The sequence below is a fragment of the Onychomys torridus genome, chromosome 23 (genome assembly GCF_903995425.1).
Source record: "Onychomys torridus chromosome 23, mOncTor1.1, whole genome shotgun sequence".
In the NCBI taxonomy this organism is placed as follows: domain Eukaryota; kingdom Metazoa; phylum Chordata; class Mammalia; order Rodentia; family Cricetidae; genus Onychomys; species Onychomys torridus.
Window position 1 is genome coordinate 994317 of NC_050465.1, and position 24560 is coordinate 1018876.

Consider the following 24560-nt stretch of genomic DNA (forward strand, 5'->3'; position numbering starts at 1 on the left):
GGAATAGAGATCTGACTCAGCAATTATAAAAGTTTACTGTTATTGCCAGCAATCCAGATTCAGTTCCCAGCACTCACAGGCAGATGGCAACCAACTTATCTCCAATTCCAGGGAAGCCTTCTTCTAACCTCCACAGGCTCATGCTCACACATGCCTACTGCACTTACATGCACTCAAACATACAGATACATTTTTAAAAAACAGTGTATTGGGTGTCTCCACCTTTTCTATTAAGTTAAAATTGCTGCTCATGAAAAGTAGAGATTGAGCTGGGCGGTGGTGGCGCACGCCATTAATCCCAGTACTCAGGAGGCAGAACCAGATGGATCTCTGTGAATTCCAGGCCAGCCTGGTCTCCAAAGCTATACAGAGGGCTATACAGAGTAACCCAATCTTGAAATACCAAAAACAAAAGGGGGGTGGGCGCCCAGGGAGAGAACCTGTTAAGAATATTAATGATGGGGCCGGTCAGTAGTGGTGCACACCTTTAATCCCAGCACTCAGGAGGCAGAGGCAGGCGGATCTCTGAGTTCGAGGCCAGCCTGGGCTACCAGTTGAGTTCCAGGAAAGGTGCAAAGCTACACAGAGAAACCCTGTCTTGAAAAACCAAAAAAGAGTACTAATAATGAGGCTGGAGAGATGGCTCTGAGGTTAAGAGCACTGACAACTCTTCCAGAGGTCCTGAGTTTAATTCCCAGGACCACATGGTGGCTCACAACCATCTATAATGAGATCTGGTGCCCTCTTCTGATGTGCAGGTGTACATGCAGGCAGAACACTGTACACATAATAAATAAATCTTTAAAAAAAAAAAGAACATCACTGTGTTCTTAAAGAAAGAAAGAACATTAATAACATTAATAATGGCATGTTACAATGTGTATATCTTTCTATATAACATGATAGTGATAAGTGATAACTAGTAACAGAAAAAAGAAATGCCTGCTGGGCAATGGTGGCACATGACTTTAATAACAGCACTTGGGAGGCAAAAGTAGGTGGCTCTCTTAGTTCCAGGTCAGCCAAGTCTACAAAGTGAGTTCCAAGACAGTCAGAGCTGTTACACAGAGAAACTCTGTCTCACCTCCTACCCCCACAAGGAAAATAAATGTCTAGTGCCATGAAAAACAAGAAAAATATGTACACATGCACCCCTCCCCCCCAAAATGAAAGGTCTAGATTTAAAAAAAAAAAAAAAAGACTAAAACATCTACTGAATTCTACCCCTTCACAAAATGCCACTAATATAGCCATTAAAAGAAAAATCTGGCTGCCAGGGGCTACACAGAGAAAGCCTGCCTCAAAACAGCCACCCCCCCCACCGATCTTAAAAAAAAAACAAAACAAAACAAAAAACAAACAAACAAACAAAAAAAAAACACCTGACACATAAATCCACAAAGGTGGTAAGAATAAAAGAGCTTCAGTCACAACTCAGTTTTCCAAGTGAAAAGAAAACATATTAAGCTCTGCAGTCCAAAACACTAAAGAAAACTGTGTCTGCTATGAGACACTGAAGGCTCAGGAACTGGTGGTGTCAAGAACCCGAAGGGGAATTTGGGGTTAAAACCAAAGATTGAATGATGGGAAGTTTATCAAGATGTCCAGATCTTTATATTTCCAATTGTGAAGCTGGGTAACTTTCTGGACCCAGGAAAACACAAAAACATTATATTTTACAACATGTAAGTAACAGATATCCTTGATTAAAATAGCCAGTCAAGAAATAAATGTCCTATTCCCACTCCAAACACCAGAACTCTTATTGGTTCACGCTCCTCAGAAGTTTGACACACCTTCACTTTCAGATAGGAGTTTCAAGTCTTCCCTGGGGAAATTTATCAGCCTAAAAAAAAGTAAGCTAAAAATAGTAACAGACAAGGTTTCATTACAGAATACTCCAATCAATAATTAGGCTGTAAATCTCAGTCAAACTAACTAACAGCTTAAAAATTGGATTTCTGCTCTTATCTTACACTTGACTATGAGGAGACAATCACAACCACCAGCCACTGAAGAAAAGTTCCCAGTTTCAAACAAAACCTATCTAAACACTAGCCAACACACATACACTTAAGTTAGAAAAGATAATATTCAAGCATGGAAAACTACTTAAGTCAAAAAAAAATGTCAAATACAAGAGTCTATGTAGGAAAAAAAATGAATCATAACACAACAATCTCTTGAAAATAAGATACCAAATGTGTGGCTAGTGTGCAAAAAAAATCCATTAATAGCTTAGAAGATGAAACTGAAAGTTACCAGAATAGAATGAAAAAGAAAACCAAGGACAAAATGGTCAGGATCATAAGAGGAAATCCCCCTATACACCTCCCAGATACATACATACATACATACATACATACATACATACATACATACATACACACACACACACACACACACACACACACACACACACAGGAAATCAAGAGAGAAAGAGAAAATAAACAAGGACCAGGCAACTACCAACTAATAATTGTCCTGGTTTTTCTGGGGCAATCCTGACTTTTAGGCTCAAAGTCCAAGCCTAGTTAAAGTCCCAGATCCAGTGAAAAAAGGAATCAAAACAAATGCAATTGCTGTTATTATTGCATTTGTTATATGCATCTAAAATCCTAGTTCTGAGGAGACTGAGGCAGGATAACTATGAGCATGAGGCCAGCTATAGGAAAAGCCTCCAAACAGGAAAAGCTGAATGACTGAAGCACACCCTATAGCTGAGACAGTGGCACAACCCAACCAGGCACAAAAAGCAACTATTTGGAGGTCTCCTGTCTTCAGCATGATGAAACAGGAAACAGAAGTACGGAGACCATTAGGAAAGAATATGGAACCGAGGAAGTGATATGGCCAAGTAAAAATAGGGAAACCAATAACAAAAAAGCTTGAAATTCAGGGAAATAACATGTCAAAAATGAAGTAATTCCTTCATGTAGTACAGACATTTATATATTCATGTAATGCAACAAGAATAAACAGAAAATATAATTTATGTTAAGTGGACATAGGGTTAGTTGAAGTTAGACACAAAAGCCTCAGAAGTTCTAGGGTAGTGAAGACTATACAGAGAAACCTTGTCTTGAAAAAACAATAATTAAATAAAAGATGAAAAAAAAAAAACCAAAACAAAACAGATCAAACCACAGGGAGAAAAAACAAAACAAAGGCACATCATTTAGTAGATGCCCAAATGACTGACTACTAAAAACGAATGTGACAACAAGTATATTGTAGGTTTGGTTTGGTTTGTTGGGGGGGGGGGTCCTTTATTTTTTGGAACCATTTTGCTGTTCATAGCTCAGGCTGGCCTTAAATTTGACAGAAGTCTCAGTGATAGGAATACAGATACAGCTAACTACTGGTTTTTAACTGTAACACTTAACTAACTTGGATATAACTATTCTTATGTGTTCAAAAACAACAAATTTTTTTAACTTCTTAGAGTTTCAAAAAAATATTTGTTTGGTATCTTTCTAAAATTTTTGTTTGTGGTGAGGAGGAGGAGGAGCATGTGTAGATGATCAGAACAGCTTCTAGACCGTCTCTTCGCACTTGTTTCTGAGGCACAGGTTTATTTTTCTGCTGTCTACTTATGGCTAGCTTGCCTATGATTCTATCTCCTCCCATCACACTATAGGAATGCATGGATTACAGGTAAATAAATGTCTCTACAACAGGGTTTGAAGATCAACTTCAGGTCATCAGGCTTGTGTGACAAATGTCCTGAACTTTGAGCCCTCTCTGTGGCCCTTCCTGGTATCTTTTCAAAATGGTTACATGTCTGAATTAAGCTGCTAGGTTATTTTAAAGGCTGCCTTGTAATATAAGGCAACTCTTTGTGTTTGTGTCCCTGTGTAGCCTTGGCTGGTGTAGAACTCACTAAGGAAGCCATACTGATCTCAAACCCCCCAGGGCTCCTTCCTGCCTCTGTGTTGGGATTAAAGCCTTGCCCCACAACTTGACATTCAACCTTATTTTAAGTTTTCTACTTCCTAAGTGACAAAAATAAACCTGTCTTTTCAACTCAACAAGGGTGACACTATTAAAAACTTACCAAGAGTGTAATTTCTAAATTCCTCACTTCTGCTAAATTCATTTTTAGTTTCCTCCCCTCTGTGTTAGATGCAAAAAGCACCATGTTTCAACTAGTAAGAGTTCTCTCACAAAGCAAGTAAAATTGTTTTCTCAGAACTCTCCATCTGCTTGATTCTTGTAGAATTTCAAAAGTGGCCATAAACTGCATCAACTCACTAACAGATCATGAAATTCAAGTTGAAAGTGAGCTGGTAACACTATGTTAGCAACAATGGACACATCGTGTTCACTTTCAATGAGAGCTATCGCCACATCAAAGGAGAAATGACACCTTTACATTTTTCTGTAAGCTACCTAGTTTGATGACCAATTATTCTTTCGATTAACTTGGCATTATCAACTACTCGCTTTGAAATTATTCCTTTAAAAACAAAAAATCAAGTTATGGGGTTGGGGATTTAGCTCAGTGGTAGAGCGCTTGCCTAGCAAGCGCAAGGACCTGGGTTCGATCCCCAGCTCCGCAAAAATCAAGTGACATTAAAAAGAAAGTAGCCAGCAAAATACTTTGTGGTGGCTAATATTGTCAACTTGAAAAGATCTAGAATAACTAAAGAAAAAAAGCCCCCAGGCCTGTGTTGTGGAATATTGATTTAAAATGTGTTATATTTGTTTAACGATGCAAAGATGTGTTGATTTCTTTTTGTTTGTTTGTTTTATTTTGTTTTGTTTTTCAAGACAGGGTTTCTCCATGTAGCTTTGCACCTTTCCTGGAACAAACAAACTCTGTAGCCCAGGCTGGCCTTGACTCACACACAGATCCACCTGCCTCTGCCTCCTGAGTGCTGGGATTAAAGGCGTGCACCACCAAAGCATTTCTTTTATGTTGAATTTGTTACTCAGTAAAGCTGTGTTACTTTGTCTAATAAAGAGCTGAAAAGCCAATAGCTAGGCAGGAGAGAGAAATAGGTGGGGCTGCCAGGCAGAGAAAATAAATAGGAGGAGAAATTGAGGCTCTAGAAAAGAAGAGGGAGGGACCCAGGGGCCAGCCACCCATCCATACAATCAGCCACAGAGTAAGAAGGAAAGGAAGGTATATAGAATAGAGAAAGGTAAAAGCCCGGAGGAAAAAACAGAGAGAAATGGGATAATTAAGTTAGAAAAGCTGGCTAGAAACAATCCAAGCTAAGGCCATTCATAAGCACGTGTTATTTATTTTGGGAGCTGGGTGGTAGGCCCCCCAAGTTTTGAGAGAGAGAAGGAGCGAAGGAGCGTGCGCACAAAGAAAAACAACTATAGGCATCTGTCTGCGCTTAGGAAGGCCCACCCTAAATGAGTGGCACCATTCCGTGGGCTTGAGTTCTAAACTGAAGGAAAAGGAGACCGCTAAAGCGCCTGTACTTATTGTTTTGTAGACACAATTCCCCAGGTGCTTTATTCTCCTGCAGCCTTCACCCCTGCCATGACTCCAGCAAGCAGACATAAACCCTTACTTGAGCTGCTTCTGTGAGGCTGTTTCATTACAGCAACAGGAACAGTAACTTGACATGATTTATAGGCTATTAAAAATACTACACATTTTACATTTGACAAATTCCAAGAATATATGTTCATGTGAAGTTAATTATAAAATAAAATATTGAATAAAAAAGAATATATGTTCACAAACATCTGTAAAATTTCAAAAATGCACACCAAAAATCATCACATACCATCCTTTCTGGGGTACTCTTCCCATCGATCGCTACATAGAATTTACTGATGATCAGTTTAGCTTGGAAGCAGAACTGAGGGAAGCCTGTCACTGGGGCAGAAATTTCACTGTCTTCTGACATGCGAGTGCCGGAAAAAGAATTTGTTCATCCGCCTAGGAAACTTGAGGAAGAAATAAACTAGAAAAGGTCTTCCTACACAACTATGCAGAATAAACGAATTGTATCATTTCCAATGTGGTCTCTATGAACCACAGCTGCTTCAAGGAAATTTCAATTGATCAAATCAATCTGCAACATGTGGTGTCTTAATCCTAGCACTTGGAGGCTGAGGCTGGAGGAAGGGTCAGGTTCATCCTCAATATATAATGAGTTTCTCAGTTGCCTGGGCCACACATTAAGACCCATTTCTCAGTAGAGTAGCAAAAAAAAAAAAAAAAAAAGTTTGTCAAACAAAAGTTACTGAATGACTTCTCAAGCTTCCTAGCTATAATGCATACCCTGAATCTCCTTAAATTCTTGATCACAAAAGTTCTCCACAAAGTAGCCTAAAAGTACTAGAGTTTCTACAAATGAATCAAAATGTCCCTTACCACAAATCTCAATCAAATCTTAGAATGGCCTCTTTCCCCATTCTCACTCCATGTTAAAGTTGAAAGAAAACATCTGTAAAGAAATATCTATCCACTATGAAGCATCTCTTATCTTAGCTGATAACATGTTTTTTATGCTTTTTTCCCAAGCAAGATTTCTAATCAGAAGTCAGTTTCATGACATTAAGTCAACCCGGACTTGTGAATGTGAAAAACACATGTTGACGCAATGAAGGCACCCACAAGATGGCCCAGTGGGTAAAGGCACTTCTGGACAAGCCTAAAGAAAACTGGCTACACAAAGCAGTCCACTGACCTCCACAAACACACATGCCTTGGTATACTTAACGGACACACAGACACACAGTAATACTTAAGAAAAATTAAAAGGAAAAGGTTACTGGGGGAGAAGGAGCTTAGAGGATTAGCACAGTTTTAGAACACTTGCCTGGCAGGTACAAGGTCCTAGGTCCAATGCCAAGCACAGAAATATAAGACCCCACTAAATATTTGACTAGGATTCTTAATATATAACCTGCCATATTGTTTGCTTTAACTTTATGAAATTCATTTCATATTCATTCACATTTGACAATGTGAATTTCTGGGAATTAAGATTAAAGGGGACTTTGGCCCTAACTATAATGTTTTGTTAGTCACAAAACTGGCATGAGTAACAGAAACTCACATCTGAATGTACCCAGTGTAGAAACAGACTTGAACTATGGCCAAACTCTCTGTGTTTGCTGCTGAAATTAGACACCTTCAGTTCTATGCTTACTACATTCTGTGATAGTCACATGATAGTGACTATGTTAAATAAGTCTCTACAGATACACACTTACTTTTCAAGTATTATACCCATTTCACAAAAAAAAATTGACAAACAAGATTGTTGATCTCTATTATGGACTTTATCCCCAAAACATTACTATTTCAAAACAGTAACAGATGCCCTTCTCACATTCTGCCCACTGCTATGCATTTCACTTCAAGATCAATTTCAGAATGGCCTGGGTTTGAATCTCAGCACTATGCCTTCTTTGTTTTATGACCCTGAACAGAAACAAGACCAATGACTCCATGTTCTTTCTACCTGTAGGCTGAGAATACTGGTCACAGAAAACTGATGGACAAATGAGACGACCCAAGACAAGCACCGGCACAGTAAATATTGGCTACGATTTTGTTTTCAAACTGTTTTCCATTTATTTAAAGGGGGGGGGGGCAGTGGGGCAATGTGGCTCAAGCCTTTAATCCCAGCACTAGGGAGGCAGAGGCAGATGATCTCTGTGAGTTCTACGCCAGCCTGGTGCACAGAGTTCCAGGACAGCCAGGATTATTACACAGAGAAACCCTGTCTCAAAAAACGAAAAAGAAAAGAAAAAGAAATTAGAAAAAGGGTAGTAGTAGCAGTGAGACTGGGAAAGCAATGTGCTGACTGAGAGAGTGTCATTATGTCTTTATACGTAGTCTGAGAACACTACATCAAGTTTCTGATCACGTAAGCATGTTTAATACAATAGCTCGTTTGCTCATGTTCCAAGGAACCGACAGAACTCTTGGTGTTTTTTCAATGATGTTTCTAGGAAAATCCTTTAAAAAAGAGTCTGGGTTATCTCCCTACACAATGGTCAAGAAGTCCTATGAAACTTCCCAAACAATATAGACAATTCAAGAAACAGCTGATAAAACCCTATTGCTGAAGTTGCCATACACCTGGGTGACAGAATACAGAAAAAAATCAAGCTGGCACTGAACTTGAAAATTCCTCTTTACTGACTAGCCCTCATAGTGCTAGTGGTAAGTAAGTATTCAAGATTATTGGAAGAGCTGTCACTCAGGTGTGGATCTTATGTCAAGATGAGCCAGTTGACAAAATAACGGCACAAAAATGGCAAGTCTATAAAATAAGGCAACCAACTGCTTTCTGACCAGATTTGATGATCATTGCACAGGAGAGAATTCATATTTGTTACTGTCAATCTATGGTATTACAGGTTTGTGAGGGGTAGTATAAGCTCTAGTGGGAAAGCTGTTGTTGCTTTGTTTTTTTCAAACCTGGAGCTGAGGACCAAACCCAGGGCCTTGAAGCCCTCTACCACTGAGATAAATCCCTAACCCCTGTTGCTGCTTTTTTACTCACAGACATGGTATGCTCAACATATTCCCTTCTAAATAGCTATGCTCAGAGATTAGTGCTTCTATTCGGTGAGATAAGCATCTTTGCACTGTTCAGTGGTAACGGCATAGACTCAATTAAAGTACTAAGAAAGAAAGAGTGCTGAATGCTTTAAGGGACATCTGTATAATGCCCTACAAAGGGCAAGGGACACTGCAGAGGGTGTAAGACTTAATAGTTTGGGGCAGGAGAAATGGCCCGTCTCTCACCAAACACCAGAGGGGGTTTAATCCCTAGAATCCAAAGTGGAAGGTAAGAACTGACTAACGCTGCCCTCCACATAGGTGCCATAAGCATACCACTTCCTATTCTCGTTCTTTCAACACACACACACACACACACACACACACACACACACACACACACACACACACGACTGAGAAATGACTCAACAGGTCAAAGGTAAAGACAGTGCTGTTCAGCCTGTTTGATTCCTGAAACTGACAGGAAACCAACTGACTCACACAAGTTGTCTGTTTAACTTCAACAGACACTAAATGGTACCTGTGTACCGTCATCCTCACACACTCAAATAAAGGTAATTTTATTAAAAAAACAAAACAAAACAAAAAAACTTTTTGTCCAGAGACAAGAAGGAAAAGGGGTGGAATGCTACCTCCAGATATGACATGTTGTTGTAATCTTGAACAAACAGCAATAGCTGTGACTACCTTCACAAGAGCTGCTCATCAAAATCTGTCCTAGAAAGAGGAAAGGCTCATAGACCCCACTCCTCCCTGAAGAGTTATACATATTTAAAGAAATTGATGATAAAGGGAAAAACATTTTCTTAAACTGCATAAGCTGTTGGCTAAATGTCCTAGAAATCATCCTTCACGCTATGATTCTGTAAGCAGCCCTAATGAAATTTACTTAGAGTACACACACACAATACACACACACACACACACACACACACACACACACAGCATACAACATTTAAGCTAGGAAAATAATTGGGAAAAAGAAGTTGAATATGTGGTCCTCAAACTCACAAAGATCTGCATGCTTCTGTCTCTGCCTCCAGACTGCTGGGATTGAAGGTGTGCACCACCATATCAGGCCCTAGATTTCTTTAAGTGGGTTGGCTGGGAGGGTTGAGAAATGGCTAATAATTTAAGAGCAGTGGTTGTTCTTCCACACTACCCTAGTTCCAGTCCCAGTAACCAAATGGCAGCTCACAACTTTAACTCCAGTTCCAGAAAATCTGATATCTCTTGTCTATAAGGGAACCACACATGTGCATGGTAAACAGACATGAATGCAGGCATGTTGTAAGAATAGAAAGCTTAACAGGCATAGTGGTGCATGTCTGTAATCTCTGCACTTGAGAGGCTCAGGCAAGGAGGATCACAAGTTCAAATTTGGACTATAAAGTGAGCTATAGTTCAACCTTACTTGCATAAAGAGATCTTGTCTTAAAAGAAATGAAGAAAGCAAGCTGACATTTGAGAAGAGCCCTGTAGTGTTTACTATGTGCCATCACCTGGCCATGGAACTACTTTAAGTAAGAACCAAATGAGATGAATAACTTGAGTGAAGTATTAAGAAGAGGAAAGGGGGCTGGAGGGCTGGCTCAGAAGTTAAAGAGCACGGCTGTTCATCCAGGGGTCCTGAGTTTAATTCCCAGCAACCACATGGTGGCTCACAACCATCAGTAATGAGATCTGGTGCCCTCTTCTGCCCTGCAGGGATGCTGGAAGAATATTGCATGCATAATAAATAAATGAATATTTTAAAAAAAAAAAAGACTTGAGTCTTGAAAAATAGCGAGTTTTTTTAAAAAAAGGAAAGGAGAATATGAATCTTAGGCACTGTGATTATGGTAAACAGAATCCAATTGATGGGCTATGAAAATTACACAGCTATCTAACAGAGACCCACAAAGAAAGCCATATGCAATTACTTCACTTCAAGTGAGAAGAGGGGATAAGAGTTGATATCAATATTTCCAAATGTCAAGAAAACCTGGGCAGGATGGAATGTCAAACTTTTTAAGCAGGTCTTTCATTTCCTTTTGACTTCAAGCTACTAAACTTTTCTAATAATCATATGATGCACATAAACAAAAAATGTTATGGTTAAACAAGTAAGGAGCTTGCTCACTACCAAACTTAAAGACACCAGAATCTAAAGTAGGAGAGAACCAAGTTGTCCTGTGGCCCCCACAAGCACGCATAGCACATGCCCAGGTATGTGTGTGTGTGCATAGCTGTAGATTTAGTGCTAATCAGAGTCCGCCAACTCAGTCTTAGCTGAAGTTGTTGAATAAGAATGCTAATGAGATGGCTCAGCCTGTAAAGGTGCTTGCCACTGAGTGAGGACCTGAATTTGATCTCCAGGACCCATAGGGTGGAAGCAGAAAAGCATTGTCTTTTGACCTCCACATATATACACCATGACATGTGTACCCACAAACAAAGAAACAAAAACAATTTTTTTTTTAAATGTTAGCAGCAACCACTCAAAGGCTTTCAATAACCAAGGAAGACAAGAGCTCTATCTAGCCAGTCTTGTAAGAGGACTCAAAAACAACAACAACAACAACAACAACAACAACTCCCTGACGTCCAAAGTACTGTGCTATATGCCTGCAATCCCAGGCTAAAGTATGAAGATCACAGGGCTTGAAGCTAGTTTGAACAACATGCTAAGACTCTGTCAAGAATTTAAAAACAGGGGGCTGGAGAGATGGCTCAGAGGTTAAGAGCACCGACTGTTCTCCCAGAGGTCCTGAGTTCAATTTCTAGCACCTACATGGTGGCTCACAACCATCTGTAATGAGCACCCTCTTCTGTGTACATAGTAATAAATAAATCTTAAAAAAAAAAAAAAAAAAAGAATTTAAGAACAGAAAGAAAGAACAGAAAAAATAAAGCTGTTTTATATGTAAAAAAGGCCAGGTGGTGGTGGGCCAAACCTTTAATCTAACCACTCTGGAGACAGAGAAAAGCATCTCTTTGAGTTTGAGTTTTGTAGACCAGCCTGGTCTACAGAGAAAGTTCCAGGACAGCCAGAGAAACGCTACACAGAGAAACGCTAGGCCCTCCCCCTAAACCCCCAAAAGGGAATGTGGCTTAGTGTTCCCTTAGTTTCTTTGTCCTTTTTTTCTTACAACAGAACAAGGAAGAACAGCATCTGTATCACCATAATCAGCAGTTAAAAAGTAAGTATCATCTGTTCACCCCAGAGTGTGTGTGTGTGTGTGTGTGTGTGTGTGTGTGTGTGTGCGCGCGCACGCGCGCCCGCTTGTGTCCGTCCATCCATCCACCACCAAGGCTAGTTCAAAAAGGAAACAGACAGCACTATGCTTTTCCATCTGTTTCTTTGCTTGGAATATTGTTCTACTCTCCTACAAACTTCAAGAGAACGATATTCTTTCCATTAACTTAAGTACCCAGCAGTATGTGGAATGTAAGACACAATCATCTTTTAAAAACACCTTAAAAAGTCAAAATACGGGGCTGGAGAGATGGCTCACTGGCTAAGAGTACTGGCTGCTCATCCAGAGGATCTGAGTTCAAATCCCAGCACCCACATGGCAGCTCACAGCCATCTGTAACTGCAGTCATGGGAGATTCAACAGCCATTTCTGGCCCCCAAGAGCACTGTGGTACACCGACACACATGTAGGCAGAACACCCTTCCACATAAAAATAAAAGATTAAAGAATAAAAAAAAAAAAAGACAAAATACTGCACTTCTTAAAGCTAGTATAGAACACCAACATTTCCCCCATGCTGACATTAAGAAACGACTGATCAGCAAATGCTGTAAAGACAAACATCTAGATACTGAAAAAACACTACTTAGCAGTAATAAGACATTCCTTGTCTGTCTCTGCAAAATTAACTTGTATTTCAATTGACATGCATTACCATATGGTAATGAAACAAACTTGAATGCATAATCATTACTCCTGACCCACCAACTTACTTGCTAATTTGGCCTGCAATCCAGAAGGTCCAGGCTTTGATGTCTCTGACTTAGAAGACCCTGGAAGAGACAGTTTTGTCTTAGGTAGGCTAACTTTAGGGCTGAAACGAGCAGCCCACTCAAATTTTGAAGAGCCACCAGTTTTACTCTGTTCCTTCTCCCTGCTACTTCTTCTGGGACTGGGGCTGGATGCTGAACGGGAACGCCTGGCCTTGTTCTGGTCTTTTCCTTGTTTCACCCTGGCACCTGGTGGTACAGTAGAAGAGGCTGATGCTACAGCCGAAGATGAGGAGGAGGAAGTAGAGGCAGCAGAAGAAGAATCGGTGATGGTGCTACACCCAGCTTTGGCTGAGGTGGCTGATTTTGAAGCCAGCTTGGTGGGTTTTGCAGATCTCTCTTCGGCACCAGTTGATTCAGACCCAGAACCACTCTTTACACAAGAACTCTCTGTCCTCTTTCTTTTCTGACTCCGTGAACTACCAGCAGCCACACTCTTTCTGGTGTGAGCCTTGCTTGTTGACGGCAATTGTGCAGATTTCAGTTGTTGCTCCTGATCTAAATGTCTCTTCTTTGACTTACTATGTGGCTTATTGGTTTCTGAGAGAGACTCAATGTGCTGAATTCCTCTGGGCTTTTTTGCAGAGCCAGGAGAATTGGTCCTGTTGTAGTCTGGACTAGCACTGCGTTTCACTCCTCGAGAATTGTCTTTCTTAGGCACCTGCCCCGTTTTCTGCCTTTCCGAAGTATTGGCTCTGTCTGGATCCTCTGGTTGTGGAACTATGACAGCAGATGATGAACTGCAGCTTCTATGAGGTTAGATAAGAAAAGAGTTAGCAGTAGCCTGTCATGAGTAAACCAGCTGTCATGAGTCCCAACTCCCCTAAATCTCTGGACTAAACCAGTTTCCCACACCCCTAAATCCCTGGACTAAACCGGGCAGTGGTGGCGCACGCCTTTAATCCCAGCACTCAGGAGGCAGAGGCAGGTGAATCTCTGTGACTTCCAGTCCAGGCTGGTCTACAGATGAGTTCCAGGACAGGCTCCAAAGCTACACAGAGCGAAACCCTTCCTCGAAAAACAAACAAATAAAAATCTCTGGACTAAGTACCTAGAGGAGAAAAGGGGGTAGGACAATTCCTGTGAAGCCCAATACTAACATCTTCAAATAGTTCAAAGTGGAAGGGAAAGGCTGTGATTCTTGAGTGTATTTTGTTGGAAAATAAGCATACTTCTTATAGAGGTGGGGAGGGAAGAGGGTATTATCTATCCCATAGCCCAGAATGGTCTATAACTAAGAAGAGTCTCAGCTAAGACTGTCTTTGAAAACCAGTCCTGTCTCTATTCCCATGTGCTTGAAATTATTGGCTTGTTCCCACCATTCCCAGTTCAAAGTAAGAGTACTCTTTGGTTCAATCACTGACATTAACACTCCTAACCTAGAGTTTATTTATTGTTTTAAGAAAGAGAATGCTCAGTGGTTCGTAACCACTAAATTAGAGTACTGAAGTTCCAATCTGTAAGCCCACCTTACCAAACAAAGAATCTTCACAGTAGTAACACCCCTTTGCAAAGCCTCCTAACAATGGAACATCGAGAGATGGCTTGTTGAAGAGCACTTGCTGTTTCTGCAGAGGTCCAGTGTTCAGTTCCCAGCACCCACATGATGGCTCACACAACCAGTAACTCCAGTTCTAGGGGATCCAAAGCCTTCTTCTGGCCTCTTCTAGCACCCACATATATAAATTCTTTAAAAAAGAATATTGACTTGGACTAACAAAAATAATACTGACTTAAACAGGCTCTGACAATCAGCATTAAAGAAAATGTTAAATGACATTTTCCAATGCCGACAACGGGGCATAAGCAAGTGAGAGCATTTGCTACACTTCCACAGGACTTGAGTTCAGTTCCCAACACCCAGACCAGGTGACTCACAACTAGCTGTAACTCCAACTCCAGGGAATCCAATGCCCTCTTCTGGCTCCTGTGGGCATTGGCAATCATGTATACATACCCACACAGATACACAACATACACAGGATTTTTTAAATGCCTACCATGGTTAGTTAAACAAATGAGGAACCTCATCACTCCCACACAAGTAAAAATTTCATTGCCTAAGGTATGTATCAATGATAACACCAGAAAGGGAATAAAATATACACTCAAGAGAAAAAAAGAAAACTTGTGTAGTAACATTTGAGATAATATTGTAGGCTTTAATATTATGCAATAATTCAAATACCATTTAAGTCTCCCTGGAAATTGTACAAGCAATGTGAAAATTTACCTTTTAGAAAGGTGTCCCCTTGACAGCTCAGTAGTAGTATTAGATTGCACTTTGGGTGCCTTAAAATTAGATTTTCTACTCTCAGGAGGGATATATCCCTTATGTTTTGCCTGCCCTAAATGTGACCTGTCAGCAGAAAATCAAAACAGAAATCTATCAGGATACTGAGATGCAAATACAATATCAAAAGTGAATCTTTTAACATTAAAGTCTCCATAGTTGACCTGCATTTCTTCCAAATATTCTTTAAATTTTGAACCTATCAAATAATCTGAGAAAAGTAATTTTGTCTTAAACAAACCAGCTATATACCCAAAGATTAAGATTCCAAGGTATCAGTTACCAAAATGCAATGTTTTCTTAAGTTAGCTTTTCAGATTTCATTACAGAAATTCATATTTTCTCTCTCTGTCTGTCTCTGTCTCTCTCTCTCTGTCTCTGTCTCTGTCTCTGTCTCTCTCTCTCACACACACACACACACACACACACACACACACACACACAGCAAATACACTAACTTGAATTTCACAGTGTATGCTAATGGACAGTAGGTTGACAATATACTATAATTTCCAAAAACTGAACTCTGGATGTTTTAAAGAGAAAGGAATTGATAAATAACACAGGTATATTTAATTTGATATGTTTAACATTATTATATAATGTGACATATCAAAACATATTATTACATAGTATCTGATAAATGTGCAGTTTTTAAACTTATTTTTAAAAAAGGCAATGTGACTATGGCTTTTAAAAGTTTATTAACTGCTGGGTATGCAGACCAGTGGTAAAATATGTACCTAGCTATCATGTACAAGATCTTGGTTTCAATCTCAAGCACAGAGGGTAGAGGTAGAAGTTGGGGGAGGGGGGACTTTGTTTTAAAAAAAAAAAAAAAAAAGGCAATTGTGATTCACAAAATGGTTCCAATTTGTACTTAAATACAGAAATGGGTAAAGCCATTTTCAACCTGGTTGTGCATAGAAAAGTCAATGTGGGCATCAAATAGCTAATAAAACATCATAAAATCAAGACAGTATTAATAGGAAGTACACATGTGTGCAAATGTCACCTACATCCTGGAGATAGTAACAATTACCACAAAATATTAGTTCATTCTCAAAAGACTCCAGTGATATATCTCTATTTTGTTTATTTACAACAAATTTTAGTATCAATACCATCATTATTCTAAAAGGAAGTTTAAAGAAAATGTGTCAACTGTTAGGTCTTTTGTGTAACTTCACAAGATATTTACATACGCAATAAAAAGGCAGATAAACATCTATCAAAACACTCATCTTAATAAAAACAATTAGCACTCATGTTCTTCATAAAAGTATATGCTAATAAGAAATGAGAGCACAGTGTTACTAATACTCGAGACAGTTACTTTTCTAAAAGTAACTTGACAGGGAGTAGAACTTGGTTTAAAACTTAGGTTGACTATGTAGTAGGAGGTCCTTGGTTTGGTCCTAACTTTGCAAATTGTTACTTACAAAGTATAACTTTTTTTTTTTTTCAGGAAAAAAGATTTAATAGCAATAGAATACTGATACAATATATCATCCAGATATTTTCATATTTCCTGTACTTTGTTATATTTGTACTGGAGACTGAACTCAGGGACTTGCACATGCTAGACAAGTGATCCACTGCTGAGTATCCTCAAAAGTTTTGATTTAAAAATCATGAATTCTCTCAGTAGACCAGGCTGGCCTCGAACTCAGATCTGCCAGCCTCTGAGTCCCCTGGCACCCATTTGGGGCAACTGTTGCCTTGCTTGCTGACCTTGACCTTGATATCCTCCATACGCTAATTCCCTGCCTGGTTCCACCCTCCTGAATGCTTAAGGGAAGTTCCTTGTCTGTGTATCCTGCAATATTGGGCATTAACAGCTTAGATGCAAGATTGTAAACATCAGTAGGAAACTTCTGCCCTCTGGGGTTCTCCCATTGTGCTGTAAGGCTGTATTTAAGACCTCCTCCCTCCTTCAAAAAATGGCATTCGGCATTCAAAAAGAAAAAAAAAAAATCATGGGGCTGGAGAGATGGCTCAGGTTAAGAGCCCTGGATGCTCTTCCAGAGGTCCTGAGTTCAATTCCCAGCAACCACATGGTGGCTCACAGCCATCTGTAATGAGATCTGGTGCCCTCTTCTGGCCTGCAGAGATATGTGCAGAAAGAACACTGGATACATAATAAATAAATTTTTTTTAAAAAAAATCATGAAATATTCATACAAAGTTAAACATCTTTTTTGAGAAATAATAATTAAGCTGTGTGTGGTGGTACACACCTTTATCACTAGTACCAGGGAGGTAGAGGCAGGCATATGGGGGGGGGGGGATTATATGATATTGGGAAGAGGGTTGAGAGGGGATCTGTGGCTGGTATATTTAAAAAATTATTTTAATAAAAAGAAAAAAAGAAAAAGAAAATCTGTCTTGAAAAACCAGTATCAACCTGTGGCTTCCACAAGTGCATGCATTAGCTTCTATACACTATATACTAACACATATACCACAAATTAAATACACTAAATATAAGTAAGTAAAATGGTTACATATCCCCAATAAATCACAAGAAAACTATAAACACACTAATTCTTTACCATCAAAAATTTATCCACTATAAAGTAGAAACTATTCTTTCAAAACAAAATTATTCTTTGGTTTGATTTAAAGCCCATTAAAATTTTGTTAGCAGTGCTAAACTTAGAATGCATTTATCATGACCTTACTAAGACCTTTGATGAACTAGAAAACAGCATATAAATTCTTAGTATCATTTCACAAAAAAGTCAATTCTATTCTATCAGATCAAAAAAAACAAAATTCAGCTGAGCAGTGGTACTAGCCTTTAACCCCAGCACTGGTAGGCAGAGGCAGGTGGATCTCTGTGAGTTAAATGCTAGCCTGGTCTATAGAACCAGTTCCAGGATAGCCAAGGCTATACAGAGAAACCCTGTCTTTCACAACACCCCTCCTGAGCACCCCCCCCCCAAAAAAGAACCAAAATTAATAAAACTTGCTTAGACTAACTAACAATACAGTGTGATCCTTCCAGAATCATTTAGCTACTGCTATTCTCGTTGAGAAATGACTCTTGTTTTTAAAAACTGCTGTACAACGCTAACAAGCCAGCTCAGCAGGTAAAGGCACTTGCCACTAAGTATGACAACTTAAGTTCTAGTTCCAGGACCAACATGGGTGAAGGAGAAAACCTCTGCAAAGTTGTCATCAAACCTGAACACATGCATGTTAAATCACTGTACAATTCCATGGAAACACGAGTCATTTTCACTATCTGTTTTAAAAAGAGGCCAATAGCTCTTCTTTGTTTAAAGGACAAGTCAATATTTTCAGCTTTATAGGACTGGGGCATAACTTAGTGGTCAAGTAATTCAAGCTTGGGTTTGCTCCCTAGCACCACAACAACATAGAAAGGACTATAACCATCAAATCAAGTAGTGTCTTCCCTTTTGAGCTACTTGTAAAGACGGGCATATTCCTTCGAGCTTCATATAGTAGTGACTGTGTAAAGTTCAGTGGTCCTTGGAACGAATTTTCTGTCCACATATTACCAATTCTTTTTTCTCTCTTTAATCAACTTTCACCACTTGACTTTATGTAGTAATGTTCAGAAAAGTGCCTATTAATCAATAGTACTTCCACATTATACTGACACCAATATTAAGTATATAGCTAGGGAAAAATAAAAAGACAAATAAAAAACTATAAAGCCCAGCATACTGGTGGATGCCTCAGCACCTGAGGCAGAGGCACAAACACACACACACACACACACACACACACACACACACACACACCACACACAAAAACAAAAAAAAAAAAAAAAAAAAAAAAAAAAAAAAAAAAAAAAAAAAACAACCAAGCCTAAGAGTTGCCTAGCAAGGCCCTGGGAAAAGCAGGAACATGTACCTTTTACTAATACAAAATTAAGTTTTTTATTTGAAACATATCATAAGGATTTCAAGGACAATTTCAACTACATAGTGATTTTGAAGCCAATTTTACTATATAAGGAAGGTCCTGTCTCAAAAAATATGATTAGAAGGCTGGAAATGGTTCAGCAGTTAAGTACTGACTGCTTTTAAGGTCCTGAGTTCAATTCCAACAACCACATGGTGGCTCACAACCATCTGTAATGAGATCCGGTACCCTCTTCTGACCTGCAGGTATACATGCAGACAGAATACTGTATACGTAATAAATAATGTTTTTGAAAAAATATGGTTAGAAGGAGAGGAATAGATTGAGAAGATTGCTCCATAGAAATGTGCCTCTTGTAAAAGGATGGAGACCTGAACTCAGATTCTGAGCAACCACATGCAAAGCTGGCCCAGCAGTAATGCATAGTCTCAGTGCTGGTTAGATAGAAACAGGCAGATCCCTGGAACTCACTGGTGAGCTAGATTAACAAAATTTGGTAGCTGCTACTATTGGTGAGAAATCTACCTCCAAAACAAGGTGAAGATGGGGCAGTGGTGGCTTACACCTTTAATCCTAACACACAGAAGGCAGAGGCAGGCAGATCTCTGAGTTTGAGGCCAGCCTGATCCACAAAGTGAATTCCGGGACAGCTAGGACTTTGTCTCAAAAAATAAAAAAAAAAACAAAACAAAAAAAACAAAAAAAAGCAAGGTGGAGATCAAAAGACATCCAGTATGGATACCTGGTACAACGCTATGCAAGCAAGAAAGCATGCACAGAGAAGGATGCAGACAGGCAGACAAGCACACAACACACAGGCAAATGTGTGCACAGCTCAAACAATGAATGAATGAGTAAATAAATAAGCAAGCAAACAAAGAAATGCTTTCTTAACAGCAGTGATACTGCCTCTAGAGATATACATTGTGTAATAGTGATGTTATTGTCATCTTATAGGTATAGGCTAGAAGTTAGCACACAATACAGAAATCAGTGTCATGGGGCTGAGTGTGGTCAGCAATGAAGTGCTTGCCAAGCATATGAAGGCCACAGTTTCAATCCACAGCACTGCAAAACTAAAAACAAAAAAACAAAAACAAAGAGCTGTTCCCTGATCAGTATTGCTGCAAATAGTCTCACTAGTAGATACATGAACACATAATAAAAAGGAATAAAGGAAAAAAATGAAAACACCCTGAAAATGTGGCATGAGATAAATAGAAAATATAATTTTAATTTCTTATTATTTTATTGATTTTATACAAGTTGCAAATTTCCATAAATGCAAATGAAGCAACAAAGGTTTTGTGGTTGCGGGGAACTGAAGTAGCCAGTGCTTTTAACCTCTGAGCCATCTCTCCAGCCCAGCATAATTGCTTTTAAAAGTTGCTCAAGCCAGGAACAATATGGGCTACAATAAAAAAAGCACTGAGATGTCCTCATAAAATTCCCTTCCTCCCAAACAAGATGAAGTCCTATCTTCAATCTGATTGAGAAAAAAAGAGTGATGTGGCTGGAGAGGTGACTCAGCTATCAAAAGACTTGCTCCTTTCTAGTATCTACAAGTGCCAGATTGCAAACAACAGATATTTCTAGCACCAAGGGATCTGACACGTCTGCCCTTACTGGATACACTCAAGGCGAGGCAGGCAGACAGACAGACAGACAGACAGACACACACACACACACACACACACACACACACACACACACACACACACACAGAGAGAGAGAGAGAGAGAGAGAGAGAGAGAGAGAATATCTTTTAGAAAAAGAACAAAAAGCAATGTAAAATTTAGAAGACAATAATGCTGGAATATCAAAATACCATACTATACTGATGGGTTTTATTTCACAAGTAGAAGAAATAAAGAGAACAAAAGAGGGCTGGAGAGATGGCTCAGAGGTTAAGAGCACTGACTACTCTTCCAGAGGTCCTGAGTTCAATTCCCAGCAACCACATGGTGGCTCACAACCATCAGTAATGAGATCTTGTGCCCTATTCTGTATACATAATAAATAAATAAATCCGAGAGGTCCCCAGAAATCCACAATGATATATCCTCTGTAGACTGCTGGCAATGGTTGAAAGAAAGCCTGATCTGACCTAGCCTGGTGATTAGATGACTAAACACCCTAACAGTCGTCTTGGAACTCTCCTCAGCCAGGCCCCAGGTGGAGTTCCAGGTGTCCAACTGTCGAGAAAGAGGAGGGTCTGCAAGAGCATGAATTGTTGAATCCAAGATTGCAAAAAGCACAGGGACAAATAGCCAATTGAATGGAAGCACATGAATTATGAACCAAAGGCTGTGGAGCCCCCAGCTAGATCAGGCCCTCTGGATAAGTGAGACAATTGAATAGCTTGATCTGTTGGGGAGGCACCCAGGCTGTGGGAACCAGACCTGTCCTTAGTGCATGAGCTGGCTGTTTGGAACCTTGGGCTTACACAGGGACAAATGCTCAGTCTGGAAGGAGGGGACAGGACCTGCCTGTACTGAATCCACCAGGGGTGTCTTGGTCCTGGAGGACATGGGAATGGAGGGGAGGGGTTGGGGTGAAGGTGAGGGTAGGGGCAGGAGGGGGGAGGACAGGGGAACCCATGGCTGAGCACATAATAATAATAATAATAATAACAATAATAATAATAAAAATAGGGGGTAAAAATAAAATAAATGAGAGAGAGAGAGAGAGAGAGTGAGAGGGAGAGAGAGAACAGAAGAAAGCAGTCACCATTTGATCAAAAGTCCTGCGGAAGTGGAACTTGTTAATACCTCAAGAACCACAGACTCAGGCAGCGGTGGAACACGCCTTTAATCACAACACTGGGGAGGCAGAGCCAGGCAGATCTGAGTTCAAGGGCAGCCTGGTCTACAGAGTGAGTTCAAGGATAGCCAGGACTGTTTCACAGAGAAACCCTGTCTCGAAAAACCAAAAAGAACCACAGACTCTAATAACTCTGCTTTCCTATCTGCCCATTTTCTCTAATAACTCTGCTTTCCTATCTGCCCATTTTCATGCATGAAGCAGTCAATATGCCAGGTGGCAACTTTACAATGACGTCTTCATATCTTTGCCACCAAAAAAAGAAAACATAACACCAATATATCACAATTTAGTTCATGTGTCCATATGAACATAAAGTCTTGTACTTTCTCGAAGCTTTGACCAAAGGCTAGATAATGGTCAGCTAAAACCAGGAGTTTAGTTAACAGAAGTAACAACCATTCAAGATGAATAAGAAACCATTGGACAGAAGAGTTGCTGTGACAGGTGTCTGATAAAACAAAACCACAGTTATTCCATTCTCATCCTCTGTGAAACAGGTGTAATTTGAGTTTTTCATTTCCCCCAAAATTCCTACTACTACATAGTCCAGGCAGGCCTGTAACTCATTATCTTCCTGTCTCAGCTTTCTGAAGTGTTTAAATTACAGGCATATATTATAGTGATATAATATTTGCTAAAAAACTCTAAAGCAAAGAGGACCTGGTTTACTTGAGACTAATATAGGCTTAATGTTAAGCATACCAAAGAACAAAGGAAAAGAATTGAATGCATAGTAATAGTCAGCTACAGCTTAGAACAATGTGGTTGAGAGCAGCAGTGATAACAATAGATGAAAGGCTAGATAGATAACTACATTAAAATGGAAAATAGGCCTGAAAGATGACTCAGTGAGTAAAGTCTCCTGCCACCAAACTTGAAAATCTGAGTTTGAGACCCAGGACCCACATGGTGGAAGTGAAAATCAACTTCACAAAGCTGTCTTCAGATATACTTCCACACACATACAAGACACAGAAATATATGTATTTTTTACAAGAAATAATTATTTCATATAACGGGAAGTATAGTGACATTTAAATGAAGCAATTGTATAGATATGCAAAACATGCTCATGCTTCTGATACAGCTGGTGAAAAGAAATACAATACCCTTTTTTAAAAAGGGGGTAGGGAGACCAGACACAAAGCTATGCTAACGCCCTCTTATTCAAATCATCATTTAATATAAAGATTAAGTCAGCACCCTCTATAAATTCTTCTTAAAATCTATAAAATTTTAAGACTTAGAGAGTTCAAGTCTAGATTTCTTACTGGGTGTATCTCCCTTGTCTACTGTGCAAATCTTATCTTGCCAAATACTTGAGTAAGATTACAGAAGTAGAGAAAAGAGAATGTCAGCTCTGGACTGGCTTTCTTCTATTTCCCCTTTATTGTCTGAGGTCCCAACACACACGATGGTGCTACCTTCTTGTGGGGTGTTTGGGAGAGATATCTTCCCTCAGGAAAAGGTGTCCCCCACCATATGTCCTAGAAGACTCTAATCTAGCAAACTGACAATGAAGATTAACCATCATTTAGAGACAACATGAGCAGAACAATGAAAGTCACCTTTTTTAATTACAGTAATGTAAATTGGGGGAAAAAAACTAACATAAAACAAGTTGAGGAGCTAGAGAGATGGCTCAGAGGTTAAGACTTAGCACTGGCTGCTCTTCCAAAGGTCCTGAGTTCAATTCCCAGCAACCACATGGTGGCTCCCAACCACCTAATTTGATCTGGTGCCCTCTTCTGGCCTGCAGTCATACATGCTGTATACATAATAAATAAACAAAAATCTTTAATAAAAAAAGTTGAAACATGTCAAAATTTTAATATAAGCACAGTCTTATTTTCTCTGTCTGCCCATCTTGACTAACTCTTATCCCTTCAGGGCCAGGGATGTCCCTCAGTGGTACAGTGTTTAACCTAAGTTCAATTCTAATAACACAAAATAAAAAAATATTAAGTTTTAAATCCTACAAAGTTCTAAAGAAATCAGAGACACTAACATTACAGAACAAGCAAAATTACTGTCCACTACAACAATCTGACCAATCAAGAAGAAAAGCCAGCCAGGTGGTGGTGGTGCATGCCTGTAATCCCAGCACTCGGGAGGCAGAGGCAGGTGGATCTCTGTGAGTTCGAGACCAGCCTGGTCTACAAAGCGAGTTCCAGGACAGCCTCCAAAGCTACAGAGAAACCCTGTCTCCAAAAACCAAAAAAAAAATAAATAAATAAATAAATAGATAAATCAGATTACAAAGACAAAGGCAAATGTTTAAATTGGCAAAGAAAAAAAAACAGCAAGACAGGATACTGGATACATGGGTACAAACAGCTATATACTAAACTGTATTCCAAAGACAAAAGCAACTGTAAACCAAAGTGTAAGTCCATTTGCTTCTAAATAACATTGATTTTTTAAAAATCTTTCCTTAAAACTTTTTCATGTTTTGTGTGTGTGCATGTAGGCATGTATGATACAATGTGGAGATCAAGACACTTGGGATTAGTTCCATCTTTCCACCATAAGTCCAGTAGTAAGAGTAAGCTCATCTTACGTGGCAGCAAGCACCTTTTCTTGCTAAGCCAACTTGCCAGGCTTAAAGTGTTAATAAAAAGCTACAGTTGTGGTAACTATATCAAACATCAAGTAAACTGTGCTGGACTCATTTCTAAATAAGGGTAAGACACATATGATTTAAGCACTACAAAAATCAAATCACAAGAGAACTCAGAAGAAAACGCTATTCTTGGTTTAAGGAAAGGACAAAAAATAGGAATGATCTTAATTTTGATGACTCCCATACATTAAAACAACACATAAAACAAGAAAAATGTATGTCAAGGTCAGTGAGTTAATAACCTTCCATGAAGAGCTACAATTTTAACAAGCATCTTTGAAATTAAGACAAAGGCCATCTAACAATTATTTTTTAAAAGTGCAGAAAAAATATGCTGTTGGCAAAAGTTAGCCTTTTTGATTGCTGTGAGTTGAACATCTTGCTGTATATTGGCCAGCTTTGTCAT

General features: G+C 39.4%; 1 protein-coding gene across 1 annotated transcript in view; it reads right to left on the minus strand.

Moving 5' to 3' along the window:
• The window catches only part of Trip12 (thyroid hormone receptor interactor 12), a 114400-nt gene that overhangs the window by 74093 nt on the left and 15747 nt on the right, over window positions 1-24560 (minus strand). Inside the window, exons 3-5 of the mRNA XM_036173649.1 lie at window positions 14749-14874; window positions 12606-13264; window positions 12459-12518 (exon numbers count right to left, since the gene is read on the minus strand). Coding sequence (XP_036029542.1) covers window positions 12459-12518; window positions 12606-13264; window positions 14749-14874 — 845 coding nt within the window. The remainder of the gene's footprint in view (window positions 1-12458; window positions 12519-12605; window positions 13265-14748; window positions 14875-24560) is intronic.